Genomic DNA, 16,517 nt, shown 5'->3' with positions numbered 1-16,517 from the left:
TCAGCTTCACACAGTGAGTAGCATTCGTGCCTCGGAGTTAGAAAGTTGTGGGTTCAGGACCCATTCCAGAGGCATGAGCAGGTAATCTAGGGTGACCTCTCAGTGCGGTAGTGAGGGAGTGCTGCACTGTTGGAGGTGCTGTCTTTCAGGTGAGTTGTTAAACCGAGGTCCACCCTCAACTGCTTGTTCCGGTGAGACTACTTTGAAGATCGGGGCAGTTCTCCTGGAGTCTTCGCCAACATTTAGTCCTCAATCAGCACCCTCTAAAGCAGATTCTGACCATTTATCTCAATGTTCTCTTCATGGCTTTACTGTGCACAAATTGGCTGCCATGCTTCCTACAAAACAACTCTTGTGGATAGACTGTAGTCTAGGCAGATTTAAAAAGAAAATGGTTTATGTGCATGTTTCTTAGCCATCCTGATAAATGCATTTTATCTAGACAGGAGGCCCGAAGATGCTAAACGCTATAGAATAGGTAGCAAAAAACAGAAAATGCTGGAAAAACTCAGCAGGTCTGGCAGCGTCTGTGGAGAGAGAAACAGGGGTTAACGTTTCGAGTCCGTATGACCTTTCTTCAGAGCTTCTGCGGAGTAGGCAGTATCGCTTTACCTGTTTTTACACGCCTGACAACTAACTGGGTTGAAACTCATAGAGTCAGAATCACCTCAGGACAAGGAGACCTTTTTAAGTCCCTTTACAAACAGAAACCCCTCCTCGGTGATAGGAGTGCAGCTAAAATATATTTTTACTTCTCTATCCTTTTGATGTGAACCCAAACCTAAATCAAAATGTTTCATTCCTGCAGAGCTGGCAAGTGTGTAAAAGCGCGGGGAGAAAATTAACTGGTGGTGACGAAGTATTTGTTTAGGCGGTGGTCTGGCTAAGGCATTCACAAAGAAACTGCTGTTGTCCCAGTGTCAGTCATGTTAAACCCCAGTGCAATGTAGATTTTTACATGGAGATGTCAAATTTGACAGGTGTGGAAAGGGATTGCTCATAATTACCCTGAGGTTTGACTATTTTAATGGTATTTTTTTGACTTCTAATGTAGTTTATCTTAAAAAAAAACCTGTCTGGCATCAGTTCAAGTGGCTGCTATTTTTTCCGATGAAATATGTTGCTCTTTGTTTTCTCCAGCTTTTAGCTCCGCTGTTACCCTGCCTTGTTCTTTCAGATCGTCTGGGATGTGAACTGTGCCGCAGATGATGTTTCTGCTGCACATTCTTTGACGAGAGGCTTTGTTTGGGATACAACTTCCAGCCGGTTTTGACTCTCTCTCTCCCTGTCCCCTCCCCCACAACCCCAAACCTCATCCTTAAGAAACAAGGACACGTTGAGTGCAAGGCCCTCTTTCTTTTTTTCCAAGTGGCCCAGCAATGTATTGGCCCAAGCTTTCTGTTTGGTGTTTAGTCATTGAGCGATTTCCCCTCTTTCCACTTTCCCCTCCTCTCTGGTGGACTTTAATAAAACGCTGGTTTGGTCTCAACTAGAGTATTGTGTCCGATTCTGGGCACCACGCTCTAAGAAGAGGTGAAGGCTTTAGAGACGGCAGCCCTGGTGAAAGGTCGCTGGACTGGATGATTAACTCTGCTTCTCTCTCCACGGATGCTGCCCGACCTGCTGAGTATGTCCAGCGTATTTTTGTTCTTATTTCTATAACAATTTCATTCATTTCGATGAGATCATTTCTTATTCTTCTGAATTCCGGAGATTAGAGACCCAAGTCTACTCGATCTCTCCTCGGAGGGCAGCCCCCTCACCCCACCTCTGATGCCCTCCTGATGCAGATTGAAGGCGGGCCACAGGAGTTGCTCAGTGCCAAGCCTTTTAACCAACCCGCCTCGGCTCTCTGTTCTAATAAGAAATTCAGGAGAAACCGCTTTCCTCTATCGTTTCTTTCACCCAGAGGGTGATGAGAGTGTGGAACTCACTACCACAAGGAGCGGTTGAGGTGAATAGCAGAGACGCATTTAAGGAAAGCCGGTTGAATACGTGCAGGAGGAAAGGAATAGAAAGGATTTGTTGATAGGACGAGGGGGCAACGTGTCTGGAGCATAAACTCTGGGACAGACCAACTGGGCCAGTGGTATTTTTTTACTTTATTAAAAGTCTACCAGAGAGGAGGGGAAAGCGGAAAGAGGGGAGATCGCTCGATGACAAAACACCAAACAGAAAGCTCGGGCCAATTCATTGCTGGGCCACTTGGAAAAAAAAGAGGCCCTTGCACTCAACGTGTTCTTGTTTCTTAAGGATGAGGTCAACCAATGGCCAACTCTGTCCCAATTATTTTGCTTAAAAGCTAGGCCCTCTAGCCCTCGCCCCTCACCCCTGCCCAGTCCTTGTGGAGTGCAAAATATAATTTTAGATAAATTAGGCTCCATGTAATCTTTCATTCAAACTTGAAGCAGCATTTAGACCTTGGCATATACCAGATCAGTTGACTGAACTGCAAGCCTTCTAACCTGCATATTGTTAAATAACTCTGATTTGCATGAAGCTGTTTTTATTTTTACATAAATAATTTTGTGTTTACATTAACCTGCAGCAAACAGTTTCCCTAAGACAGCACTGCCGACTGCCCACGTTTCTCCGGCCAATCAACCAGGGTGGGGGTCTAACCTGAAGGGCACTGGCACCACCATGAGCAAACCAGAGCAGCAGGATGACGATACGCTGGTCCAGATGGCTGAGCATATCCCCGCTGGAAACAGGACTCCCATGTGTGGTCACTGCAACTCCATCATCAGGTAGGAGGCAAGCCAAGAAACTGACTCTCCATTAAATGAGAATCGCATCCAAGAAAGGCGAAACTGGTGAAATAATAGTGAAATCGAGTCCACACCGTGGAAACAGGCCACTTGGCCCAGTTGGTCTGTACCAGAGTTTATGCTCCACACACGTTTCCCCCCAGTCCTATCAACAAATCCTTTCTATTCCTTCCCCCCGCGTGTATTCAACCAGCTTTCCTTAAATGCGTCTCTGTATTCACCTCAACCGCTCCTTGTGATAGTGAGTTCCACAATCTCATCACCCTCTGGGTGAAAGAAATGATAGCGGGAAGCGGTTTCTCCTGAATTTCTTATTAGATTCATTAGTGACTATCTTATATTTATGGTCTCTAAATTTGTGCACTAACAATTAAGTGAGTAACGTTTCATGGTTTCAGACTAAACAAGCTTCTCCCCTAACGCACAATTGTTAACTCCTCCCTAACTAATACACTCTTCAGTTCACAATGATGGATGGTCTTTGAGAGGAAAATGGTGCGGAAGATTTGGAAATCGCTGACATTGGTTTTTGTAGACAAGTGAAGTTACGGCACGGGTTGCACCGTGGACCTTTGTGCTTATTTGCAAGTAGAGAGTTTACCAATCATTTTTCCTTGTGGGTGGTTTCCCTTTATGTTTGGAAATTATCGGAATGCGTAGCTTCCCCAGGCACTGGAGCAGTGACATCAGTAAGTGGCGATTAAAAGTGCTCACTATTGTGGATCAGCTTTCCCGCTTGAGCACATGTCCCTCACTCCCCCTTCTCTGTCTCCGTAACCTGACGACCCTTTGAGACCTCTGCACCCTGCCACTTCAGGCCTCTTGCGTGTTCCCGATTTTGATCGCAGCAGCGGTGGTGGCTGTGTCTTTAGCTGGCTGGGCCCTAAGCTTTGGAATTCCCTCTCTAAAGCTCTCTGTGTGCCTCCCGTCCTCCTGTAAGACGCTCCTTAAAACCTGCCTCTGATCAAACATTTGGTCACCCTGTCCAAATATCTCCTTACATGCCTCGGTGTCACGTTTTGTTTGATAGTGCTTCTGTGAAGTGTGTTGGGATGTTTTACTATGTTTAAGATGCTACATAAAAGTAAGGTTTGCGTGAGCTCGAATGCACAGACAAAGTGTAGAAACGCTCGGACATAGGCCATTTGAGTGAAGGTTGTATAAGCTCTGAAGAAGAATCATACGGCGTTGAAACGTTAACTCTGTTTCTCTCTTCACCGATGCTGCCAGACCGGCTGAGTTTTTCCAGCATTTTTTGTTTCTATTTCAGATTTCCAGTATCCGCAGTATTTTGCTTTCATCATATATATGTATCCATTTTTTTTTAATTGGCTTTTCATTTTGCACTACAGGTTCTCCCTCTACGATTTTTGGGTCTCCTTCGTTACTGTTCTATTTCCTGCTCCTGCCTCAACTGCATTCCTCACTCCTTTTCTCTCTCCCCATGTTTTCCTCAAGGTTGAGCCTTGTGGTCCCATTATTTATTTGAGCAGTGTTCTGTGCGAGTTTTGAGGACGCGTGCGGAGCTCAGTTTTCTGTCTGTTCCTCTCTTTCCTCCTCACCCAGACCACATCTGTGTGAGTGGACGGTTATAACACAGGCAAATCGGCTACTAATACTGTATCGTACAGAATAATTGACCCATCGACCTTCAGCCACCCTCCCAACACCCATTTCAATAAGATCCATTTACTATGGTGAGCTGCCCTTAAGAGCGTTTCCTAACAGGTTGCTATTTCTGTAATGGAATTGTAGACAATTGCCTCGTAAATTTTACCTAAAACTTTTTGGGGAAGTTTTGTTAGTTTGCCATTCTTTCGCATGACCCTGCAATGATGCATGACCTTGGGGGGAAAAAAACAGTTAGGGTAAAATTGTAAAAGCAAAAGACTGCAGTTGCTGGAAATTTGAAATAAAAATGTTGGAAGCGCTCGGCAGGTCAGGCGAGATCTGTGGAGAGAGAGGGTGGAATTTTCCGGCCCCTCCCTCCAGTGGGATTTTACAGCTCTGCTGAAGTCGATGGACTTTTGAACGGCTCGTTGCAATTTTCCGGACCCACCCCCCCACCACGAGGGAAACAAGAGTTATCGTTTCCAGGCGATGATCTTTCACCATAGCCGGAAGGTGCATGAAAATGAACTGCTTTTGGATAAATGCGGAGACAGGGAAAAGCGGGGAGGGGATGGTGCGGAGGGAAAGAATAAAAGAGGAAATCAGTGAGAGGAGGGGCAGGGGTAAGAGCGATCCAATGATAAAATGCTGGCGAAAGGCTAAAGGACAATGATAGGACAAACATGGAGGCAGAAGATGAGTCCAATAGAGGTGTCAATGGCTACGGAATGTCCAAGAGAGAGTGGAATTGGTATTTAAGATAAAGCTTGTTAAAGTGAAAGATAATGGCACAGTTCTAAGGAGTGTACAGGGACTGAAAGACCTGGGGGTTCATGTGCATAGATTTTTTTGAAGGTGGCAGGACATATTGAGAGTGGTTAGCAAAGCATATGGGACCTTGGGCTTCATAAGTAGAGGCAATGAGTTCAAAAGCAGGCAAGTTGTAGCGAACCTTTATAAAGCTCTGGTTTGGCCATAACTAGAGTCTCGCACCCAGTTCTGGTCACCACCCTTCAGGAAGGATGTGAGGGTCCCTGAGAGGGCACAGAGGAGATTTACCAGAATGGATCCAGGGATGAGGGATTTTTCTACAAGGTTAGGTTGGAGAAGCTAGGAGGGTGAGGGGAGATTTGGTAGAGATGTGCAAGATTATGACAGGTTTGTCATAAGGCAGACAAACTGTTTTCAATAGCTGATTGTATAAGGGCGAGGGGACACAGATTTGGGCAAGAGATGCAGTGGGGATTGGTGGTTCTGGGGGAGTTGTGAGGAGGAACATTTTTATGCAGCAAGCAGTAATGACCTCGCAGTCTACAAGGGAGGTGGAACCAGAGGCAGTCAATGATTTCAAAAGGAAACGGGAGGGAAATAAACTTTCGGGCTCTGGAGATAGAGCAGGGAGAATGGGACTGACTAGATTGCTCTACAGAGAGCTGGCATGGACTCAATGGGCCGAATAGCTGCCTCATGAGCCTCTATGATTCCATAAAGGCTGTAAACTGCCAAATGGAAAGATGAGATGTAGTTCTTTGAGTTTACATTGAGCTTCACTGGAGCAGTGCAGGAAGCCAAGATTGAAATCGGTTGTTTACAAGGTGATAAATGCATTTATGTATGATCTCCTTTTCCCACTGCAGCGAAAGGACAGATTTGTGTGAAATTTCTCTCCTTTTTGCTATTTTAACGGAGGCTTTTGCTGCATTTGTTTATAAAGTCCCACGCAGCCTGATATAAATTCTGAAATGTTCCAATCTGGAGGTTCCCCGTGACTACAAGCGAAGCCTTTCAAGTTCCGTCTGGCATTTGTGGCTCAGAAAAATGTCCCGTCCACAAGCACTAGATCATTATAGATTTGTGTAATTAATACAACGCGCTGTCAATTAAACAAAGCTGCCTCTTCTCTAGGCTAATAAATATATCATGTCACTCCCTGCTTGAAAGTGGATCAGTCAGATCAAAGAAGGCTGTTTCAGCATAATTACAGTTCATGCCCTTCTGCCACTATTCTGTAGACAGCAGAGTAGTCTCAGATGACACTTCATTTTACACCTGTTTCGTTACGGCCAAGTAATACTGTAAACCAAACTGCAATCCAATATACAAAACTAAATTGCTCTGATATGTCTTGTTTTTTAATTTAAAAAAAATGCTCACAGGAATGAGAATTCCAGCGCCGGGCACGCGATTATTCAGACATTTGATTAAATTCCTGCTCCAGTTGGCTAATCTGCCCATCTGTCGGCAGCAGTTGCCTGCTCTTGTTTCCAGAAGCTTCCCCCTGAATGGGACTACAGTGGATGTAAAGAGGTGGGGAAACTGATCCTACCTGGCGAGGAGAGCTTCTCCTCTTTAGTTAACAATGCCCCTGGCTAATGAATCCACCGGACTGGGTTCGGTGCCACAATGAGGGGTGAGCCATTTGTTGTACATAAGGGCCCGCATTGTTGGACAGGCGAGCATCTGAATGGAGCACGGATGTCAGCAGGAGCTTGTCGCGAGGTGGGAGGTGTGTCAGGCTCGGTCAGCATTCCTATCCACCACTGAGCAAGGGAGGACTGGGGACATCCACACCCACAATCTTTTGGAGGCTCGTTGCATTTAATCTAAGCAGACCGCCCGCCCCCCCCACCAACAGTGCATTTTAAGCCAACAGTATATGTGCCTCCGCCGGGTGTGTTTCTGGCGGGGGTGGGGGGGTGGAAGGCACATAAAATAGGGCAGGTGCCACCCCCACCACCTTCCCACACCCACCCCCAGAACACGGGGGCATGCGTGGTGCTAAAAATCGGCAACCCACCCACCCTATTCAAGTGAATATTCAAGGGCAGAATTTTCGGGCCCTGCTCGCCAATGGATAAAATGACACAGGGTAATGTCGGGCGAGCGTCCCGACGCCACCGCGCCATCATTTAGACTTCCAGTTCAGCGGGCATGCAGCCATGTCAGCTGTGCGCCCGCCGACCTGTCAAAGGCCCTTTAAGACCTCTTTAAAAACAAAGTGAAATAATTAAGTGAGCTGCCAGTCCAACATGAAGCTTGCCGGGCAGGTGAAGAGCCCAGGCGGCCTTCGCGTTTTTCATGGAACCTCATCCACGGGCGGGATGAGGCTTCACGAAGGGTTTAAAAGTTCAATGAAAATTTTTTTTTAAACATCAATTGACATGTCCCAGCTCGTGTGACACTGTCACATGACGGGACACGTTTTAAAAGTTTTTCATTTCTTTTATTGAGAGGTTTAAAACTTAAACAAATCTCGTGATTTCTGTGTTCTCTTGCGTGCATGCACACGAAGGAGCGCAGGCCCTGACTCAGGGAATTCCCCCCACCCCCGCCCCCTGGCTCACACAGAGCGCGCTCAGCGCTTCCGGGGCGAGCGTCACGCTGGGCGGGCCTTAATTGGCCCCGCCCATGCAAAATGGCGGCGCAGTCCCAATTGGGAGCACTGATTAGGTTCACGCACAATCCCCCCCGCCCCCCCCCTCCAAGACGGGGGGAAATTTCTGCCCCAAGGGTTAAGTGAATTGTTTAACAAGTCAGTTGACCCGGATAATACGCTGACCATGTCGTGCGGTTATATGGTTGGTGTGGGCAGTCGGGTGAGAGTGAGCAGGCTGGTTTTTTTGTAAAAACCTTTTCCAAGGGTGGGAAGGAAATACTACCTTCGGGGTTGGGGGGAGGTGCCCCTTTGCCCATCATGGGGGGGGCAGCCTCCCTAAGATAGTGACCCCCCCCCCCCTTTCTTTCTATCAACCTGTGTGTGAAACACTCCACCCCCCCAGTGACCCCCCACCCCACCACCCCGTGTCCTCTCTCGAAATTGCCCAAACCCTCCCTGCCCAGACCCCGGACTTACTCCAGGATCCTTGGGGCTGGCTTCTTGGGACTTGCGGTCCAGGCTGCGCAATCTCACCTGCTCTTGAGGCTGTCGGGACTGCTGGAACTGCCAGGCAAGTGGACTGGCTGGCAGCTCCCGAGGGCGGGCCTCCCCAGTGAGGGACAGAAGACCCACAGATAACCTACTTAGCCCGCCAGCAGAGCGTTATGGATGTGGGGCGCAGCGGCATGGAGAGAGTTGGCTCCACGCTGACTTTGCTCCCAATGGGTGGGAGGGCAGGGGGTTAGCGGGCTGTACATCCCCCTCTCCCCTCCCCCCTCCCCCATAACGCGATGCCCTCTGTGTCAACCTCACGCCCGCCTTTAAGCAATATCCTATTTTTAGTGTTTGTTGCATCAGCACGCTGTCTCGAAAATTAATCTCCATTTTAGCCCTTCCAATTTTTGTCTACTACTAAATTTCTGCAGCTTAAAAACGCATGAAATCATTCAGCTTGTTCTGCAGGAGAGTGTAATGCTACTTTCCTGACATGGGGATTGACGAGAGAGAGCTGTGCAAATGTTAAAACTGGCAGATATATCTCACAATGGAGTGTCCGTTGAATAATGGATGAGGTGTTTAAAATGGCCCATTCGGTGAACAGATTAGGCTTTGTCGAAGCAATGCAGGCTAATTAATATCTGAAATGCGCATTCATGTTGGATAATGGCCTCCTGAACATGATCACAGTATAACAAACGTGGAGCATGAATGGACTAGTTTGCCTCATTCTCCAACTCTTCCATCAACCTGTGCTCTCTCCACACTTGTAACGGTAAACCAATTCCGCCCTCCCCACATCCAAAGTTATGTATTGTCTTGCAATAGTGTGAAGTGATGTCTAGATGCACCGGTTTTCAATTTATTTTCAATATAATGATTACAGCTGTAAAAGAAGACGTTGGACACGAACCCTGGTTTAAACATTGTTTATAATCAGGGAAATTGTGTCGGCCTTAAGAGCACCAGGGGCTTATTCATCTTGAAATCTATAAAACCAAGCAGTGGGCATTTGGAATTCTCTTGCCCTCCTCCCCCTCCCACCCCGCCAGAAAAAAAAACATGATGTTTGGCTGTGATTTGTTTGAAAATTTCAAAGCTTGAATTGAAAAATTTTTGTTTAGACATGAGCATCGAGGTTTAAGGAACCAAGTTAGGTAGATGGAGTTAAGATGCACATCAGCCATTGATCCAATTGTGTGGCACAGGAGGCTCAAAGGGGCTGAATGGCCTACTCTTACCCCTTTGAGTAGATTTTGTCATGGAAACATAGAAAAGGTACGCCACAGAAGCTGGCCATTCAGCCCATCATGTCTCTGTCAGCTGGGAAAGTGCTCTTTCCAACTTTGAGTCTGTAGCTCTAAAGGTTATGGCACTTCAGGTACATATCCCAGTATCTTTTAAATGTGATGAGTGTTTCTGGCTCTTATCACCTCTGCCCCTCCCCACCCTTTGGCTGAAAAAAATTCTCCTCAACTCCCCTCTAGTCCCTTCTGCCAAATAATTTAGATTTGAAGTTCTAAAGTGAGGATATTTTGTGCCCCTTTACAAGGCCTTCAGGCCGCTGGGGTAATTTTGTCTTTGTGTTATCCTTGAGATATAACGCTGAGTAGTGGGTGAGAGTTTCAATGACCTGTGCACCTTAGCTTGGGCAGTCTATGTCTCTCACTAGACTGTCTTCAACTCTTCACCCAAACCTGATTTGCACCTGCATTTCTGACAATGAAACATCTATTGGAGAGCGACTTCCTTTTTAAAATTAAAGTGAAAGATTCCTCCTTACCCTTGAAGGGGAAGGGTTGAGTCAAGAGAATGGCTGGAAAATTCTTGCTCGGTCTTTCACTTGTGAGAAGTTTTGACATTTTGGATAAGTAGTTTTGTTTTTCCTGTTTGTTTAGTGATTGCTTTCTGTTTGCTCTCACAGAGGTCCGTTCCTTGTGGCGATGGGTCGTTCCTGGCACCCTGAAGAGTTTATGTGTGCTTATTGTAACCTGTCCCTTGCCCACATTGGGTTTGTGGAAGAGAAGGGATCTGTGTATTGTGAGAAGTGCTACGAGCAGTTCTTTGCCCCTGAATGTGCCAGATGCCAGAGGAAGATTTTGGGGGTAAGTAATTTAAGATGCTGATCCCAGTGAACCAGTAATATTGAAACTATAACTTAAGATACGATCCTGAATGAACCAGTCATACCAAAACCTAAATAATTCATGTATTCAGCTGACTCATTGCACTTGACCTATATTCCTAGGTTGGCAGCAGACGACCATCCTTTCGTTATCACCAACCTCCTTTTCATTTTGAAACCTCCGTTTTGAAGGCCTCACAATGTGCCATTTCTTAGCCAATGAGTCACACACACAAACGATCCTTCCCTTGCATGTGCAGTCACTTGCTGAAGACATAAAAGTGATTTAGATTTTCCACTCTGCAGGGGAGATATTTAACATCTGGTCAGTGTTGTAACTCCACTCTATGCACATCTCTCCTCGGTCGTGAGGCTGAGATTGGCAGTTGTGGAATCTTATAATTCCATTGTACGATGTGTTGGAACTTTGCAACTTAAACAATACATTTTGAATATCTAAGCAGTGTTGGTATAATTTGTTGTATACACACATATTAGCAATACCATTGGAGGAATAGCTTTTTTCCTACCTTTAAAAATGATCTATAGAAGTTATTCTTGTGTAAGTGACAACTTCTCATTTTTTTCTTTGTTCATGGGGTGTTGGTGTTGCTGGAAGGCCAACATTTATTGTCCCTCCCTAATTGCCTTTTAATGAGCCACCTTCTTGAACCATGTGGTATGGGTGCTGTTAGGGAGGGAGCTTCAGGATTTTAAATCAGTGATGTTGAAGGAACAGCGATATATTTCCAAGTCAGGAAGATGTATGGCTTGGAGGGGCTCCCATGCAGATGCTGTCCTTGTCCTTACAGGTGTTAGAAGTTGTGCATTTGGAAGATGCTGTCGAAGGACCCTTGCTTCTTGTAGATGGTACATACACACTCCTGCCATTGGTTGAGGGTGTGAATGTTTAAAGTGGTGAATGGGGTACCAATCAATTAGGTACAATAGTGTAGTAGCTTTGTTTCTTTCATGGGATGTGGGTGTCACTGGCAAGGCCAGCATTTGTTGCCCATCCCTAATTGCCCTTGAACTGAGTGGCTTGCTAGGCCCCTTCAGAGGGCAGTTAAGAGTTAACCACATTGTTGTGGGTCTGGAGTCTTATATAGAGTCGTATGTAGGCCAGACCAGGTAAGGACGGCAGATTTCCTTCCCATTAGTGGTCACCATTACTGACTAGTTTTATATTCCAGGTTTATTAATTGAATTTAAATCCAATCAGCTACCATGGTAGGATTTGAACCCATGTCCCCAGAGCTTGAGTCTGGGTCTCTGGATTACTAGTCTAGTGATATTACCATTATGCCGCCATCTCCCCTGTTCCTGCACTAGTGATGCAGAGACCTAAAATAATAATCCAGAGATTATCCACAAATTCAGATTCCACCATGGCCATTTAAATTCGGTTTTTTTTTTTAAAAACTGCATCGCCAAAATGCAAAACCCCAAGTGGTTCAATAACGACCATTTTAGACAAGGAAACCTGCCATCCATCCTTATCTGGTCTGGCTTCTATGCCCCCAGTCCCACACCAACACAGTGAACTCATTAATGGCCCTCTGAAATAGCCTGGCATGAGGACACCCGAGGTATCCTTGTGGACCCCAAAGGACACACTTCCGTCTGGCTCATAAGGAAACTGCAATTTTTTTTTTTAAACAAGGCTGATTCACATCCTAGATTGGACCTTAAGAACATAAATTAACAAATGGGAGCAAGAGTAGGGCATACGCCCCCTCGGGCCTCCTCTGCCATTCAATAAGATACGGCTAAACTCCATATCCCTCAATTCCCTTAGTGTCCAGAAACCTATCAAAACTCCTCCTTGAATATACTCAACGACTGAGCATCCACAGGTCTCTGGGTAGACAATTCCAAAGAGTCATGACCCTCCGAGAGAATAAACATCTCCTAAGTGCCCGGCCTGTTATTCTGAGACTATGACCCCGAGGTCTAGACTGTTCAGTTAGGGAGACAGCCTCTTAGCATCTACCCTGTCAAACCTTCAAACAAGAGATCACCACTTATTCTTCTAACCTCTAGAGACTATAGGCCCATTCTACTTGATGTCTCCTCATTGGACAACCCTCTCATCCCAGGAGCCAATCTGGTGAACCTTTGTTTCGCCCTGTCCAAGGAAAGCATGCCCTTTCTTGTGTGAGACGGCCATTGTGTGAATGTCCTGATAGCTCAGGCCTCAGGTTAAAATTGTAGCCGGTTCCCTGACAACATAATTGGAGCTTGATTTGCATATTCAGATGGGAGTGTTATGACACAGCAGGTGGTAAATGCTGAGCTGTTCAAATCCCAGAGGGAAACTTGAAACAACTGTCACAACCAATTTTCAATTCGTATGTTTTGAGATGCGGGCTTTGAATTCAGTAATAATAAGACCACCGAGTCTTGAGGTTTTTATAAAACTTAATTAAACTTTTATTAATTAAAGAAAAGATTGTAAGCACATACATATGTCTACAAACTGCTAGTACAATAATTTTTAAATCCCCCTACTTGATCTGATTCCCGGTTACACCTACGTTAAGGCAACAGTAAAACACACAGATTTTAAAGGACTCAGGCAAAGTAAATGATACCCTGAACAGTAGAATGCAAAGTGAGTTCTCTTAACTTCAGCCGCTGAAGGCAGCCGTTTGGCACATGCAGGCTGAAGGTGATTCACACTTGTTAGATCTTAACACAGCCTTATCTTACACACGACCTTCACTCCTTTATACATATTTTCCCCTTTGAATGCACATTCCCATATTTTCACTCTGTCATTGGACTTTGTCTTCCTCATAATAAAAATCTCTCATAGCACTAAGTTTTACCAGTAATCTTTGGGAAAAGTAAACACACTGTTTCTTAACTTCACCTGGCCCTGTGACACATTTCTCTCCTCCTTTGAAAACAATCTAGTCTGGTTTATTTAAAAATGAAAATTTCCCCCTTTACACTTCACATTCTAAAGCTTCCCCATGTTTACCTAATTAACATTTCAAACCTAACTTCTTTTCTTACATCAAAGCACCCAGACTAGCTGCCCCTAATTCAGTTAAGTCACATACACACGTGCACGCACACATACACACACGTGCACTCACGCAGACACTCACACGCACACAGATACATATAGACGCATAGACACAGACTCTATTTTACAATAAATTCCAATAACATTATAGACATTATTATATCTTTCTGACAAGAGTGCCAGCAATACAAGGGCAAGAGGCTAACAGATAAATTTGCCACTCCGTTCTAACTGCCCTGCCTGCCAATATGGTTTCTACTGCTGCTCTCTTTAGTCTCAGGAAAAAGATATGGCTGAATTACCCATCTCCAGCAAGATGAAGTCAAAGGTGATCAGATAGGGTTTGTTCATCAAAAAGCCCCCTCTCCCGCTCCAACCCAAGATATTGAATTTGAACAGAAAATCTGTGGCAAAAGTTCCCTTGCTCCGAAAGTCCTGCTCTTCCCAATGGGGATTGGAAAGTTCAGGAATCTGGACACTATCCATAAAAACAGGAAAAAAAAAAAAACTCAAGACGTCCAGGCTACCCACAGTTATTCAACTAGTACGCCCAAATGTAGATCTGAGGTGTGCTTTCGTATAATTATTGGAGCCACAGAGACCTCCCATGCTCCGGTTGGAGCTCATGTGGTACAATTGTGGGATGTTCTAGTATCTGTCTCGTCTCTGCTCTCCGATTCTTTATAAAGTGTCCGGTAATAGCAGCACACCTATAATCGGAGTGTGCTGCACGTAATCGTTTAGATGGATCACAAGTTGGCTGGTTCCGGGAAAGGGACCAGGAGAAAATATTCAAAACTCAAATGGAAAGTTGGGCTTTTTGATGAATATGAAGGAATCACAGATGGAACCTACCCAAGACATCACCCTAATTGGAGTCAAATTGCTAGGCTGTGCCAGAGGAATGCTTTCTGGACTTTGGAAAGCAATTGGCTGCCACCCCTGCCTGAGGTCAGGACCATAGCCAGAGTCTCCCTCAGAACTTTGGCATGGATGGCACCGATCTTTGCAATGCCAGTTCATAGGACATACACCAGGCTGCAGAGTCCCTAAGTGCAAGAGCCCCATTCTCTGTCAGATCCAGGTTATTAGGAGCAGGGGATGGGGTTGGGTGTGGGGTCGGATGCTTCCTCTAGACGTTGGTCTCGTGAGACTGGGGTCCACTTGTTTGATTCTTGTGCTCCAGTGGTGTAACATAACCCCTGTGACAACACTGTAAATGGTTTCAGTCAAGCATGATGCATGGCACTGCCCCAGCCCCCACCCCCACCCCCTCAGTGGGGTTTACTCGTCTAGAGACATCCAAACAATTATAAAAGCAAAATGCTGCAGATGCAATAAATACAAAGCGTGCTGGAAAAACTCAGTGGGCCTCAGTATCTGTGGAGAGAGAAACAGAGTTAACGTTCCGAGTCCGATTTGGCTCCTCTTTGGAACTGAAGAGAGGTAGAAATGCAGTGGTGCATTTATGCTATTGAAAAAGGGGGAGGGGTCAGGGCTAGGTTTTAGAGCGGAGGTGATTAAATTAACAATGATGTCATGGAACAAAGGCAAAGAGTGTGTGAGTGGTTTTAGTAAAGGAACAAAGTGGTGCAACATAGGTGTTAAAAAGCAGAATAAAGGTCACTGCTGTCTGAGAGCAAAAGACTGGCACGAGGGGGAAAAATAATACAAAGTGGAGGACAGAGTTTGTGGTCTGAAGTTGTTGACCACAATGCTAAGCCCAGAAAGCTGCAAAGTGGATCTGACTCAACCATGTTAGTGAACCAGGGAGGTAATTCGTAAAACTTTTAATATGTTTAAGAGTATACTACTAGTTGAGGAATTTCAAAGAAGAGCTGGGGAGTTGTCCTGAGGTCCCAGCCAACATTCACCCCTCACTCAACATCATGTTTTCAAAATGACCTACAAACTCGATTGTTTGGTCATTGCCATGTTTTGGTTTGTGGGAGCTTGCTGCCCATCTCCTAGAGTAGAACAGTCACCTCCGTTTCATAAGTAGTTCATAGGCTGTAAAGCACTTAGGGATCAAAGCAGGTCATGATAGGCGCTATATAAATGTAAGCCTTTCTTATATTCTGCTTACATAATTCCAAAACTGGTGATGCACAATTGTTTTGATGCCTCTGCTATAATGGTATTTCAGAAATATTCATGACGTCAGATAGCTGCACATCGTACAGACTGCAGCAGCTCATGAACTATACCCACTGCCACCTCCTCAGTATAAGCAAGGGTGGGCAATCCCATATCCTGGGAATGCATAAAGTGAAACCTTTACTGCGGTTGTGGTTTGGGCTGCAGTTGTGGTTTGGGTTGCACAGTTGGGTGACAAGGAACCAACATGATTATTACAACAGAAGCAGAATAATGTGGATTTTGGAAACCTGATATTAAAAACACAGAACGCTGGAAATACTCAGCAGATCAGGCAGCTTCTGTGGTGAGAAATAGAGTTAACGTTGCAGGTCAATGATCTTTCGTCAGAACATGATTATTAATTATGCGTGATAATTTTACGGGACAAATTGTGGCTTATGAAAATGTGTTTTACGTGTTTTACTGTGTATAATTGCAAAAACTTGAACACTGGACGAAACTCGCCCTCGGGCGATCCTGCAGCTTTTAATTATCTCTTGTGTGAGTTTGTTTCACTTTTCTCTTCCTATTATGGCACTGGCTTTTTGGGTAAAAGACTGCCCAGCTCCCCTTCCACTCGGAATGTGAATAAGGCCCTTCAGACTTGATCGCTCCTTCTCACTCTTGTTTTTTCTGGCCTCACAGGAAATCATTAATGCCTTGAAGCAGACCTGGCACGTTAACTGCTTTGTATGCGTGGCTTGCATGCAACCTATTCGCAACAATATTTTCCACATGGAGGATGGGGATCCTTACTGTGAGAAAGGTAAACGCTCACCCTTGATCCTTACAGTGTCGCACAAGAATGTTATTTCAACGATAATGAGGAGATGCTCAACATCCCCCTGTTTGAGGGAACAATGCTGGTACAGCGCACGTGTGGATAACCCCATAAGCCATTCATGGTTTAAAGTCATTTTTAATAGATATATTGGAAAACCATGCATTTTTGAAGCGGCGAAG

At 45.3% G+C, this 16,517-nt stretch overlaps 1 protein-coding gene across 1 annotated transcript in view; it reads left to right on the top strand.

The window, feature by feature from the left end:
- The window catches only part of LOC144676225 (uncharacterized), a 65,025-nt gene that overhangs the window by 45,200 nt on the left and 3,308 nt on the right, over positions 1–16,517 (top strand). Inside the window, exons 11-13 of the mRNA XM_078536715.1 lie at positions 2,549–2,750; positions 10,181–10,361; positions 16,200–16,320. Coding sequence (XP_078392841.1) covers positions 2,549–2,750; positions 10,181–10,361; positions 16,200–16,320 — 504 coding nt within the window. The remainder of the gene's footprint in view (positions 1–2,548; positions 2,751–10,180; positions 10,362–16,199; positions 16,321–16,517) is intronic.

Source organism: Cetorhinus maximus, unplaced genomic scaffold (genome assembly GCF_964194155.1).
Source record: "Cetorhinus maximus unplaced genomic scaffold, sCetMax3.hap1.1 HAP1_SCAFFOLD_1442, whole genome shotgun sequence".
NCBI classification, from domain to species: Eukaryota; Metazoa; Chordata; class Chondrichthyes; order Lamniformes; family Cetorhinidae; genus Cetorhinus; species Cetorhinus maximus.
This window is presented reverse-complemented; position numbering and strand designations above follow the sequence as displayed.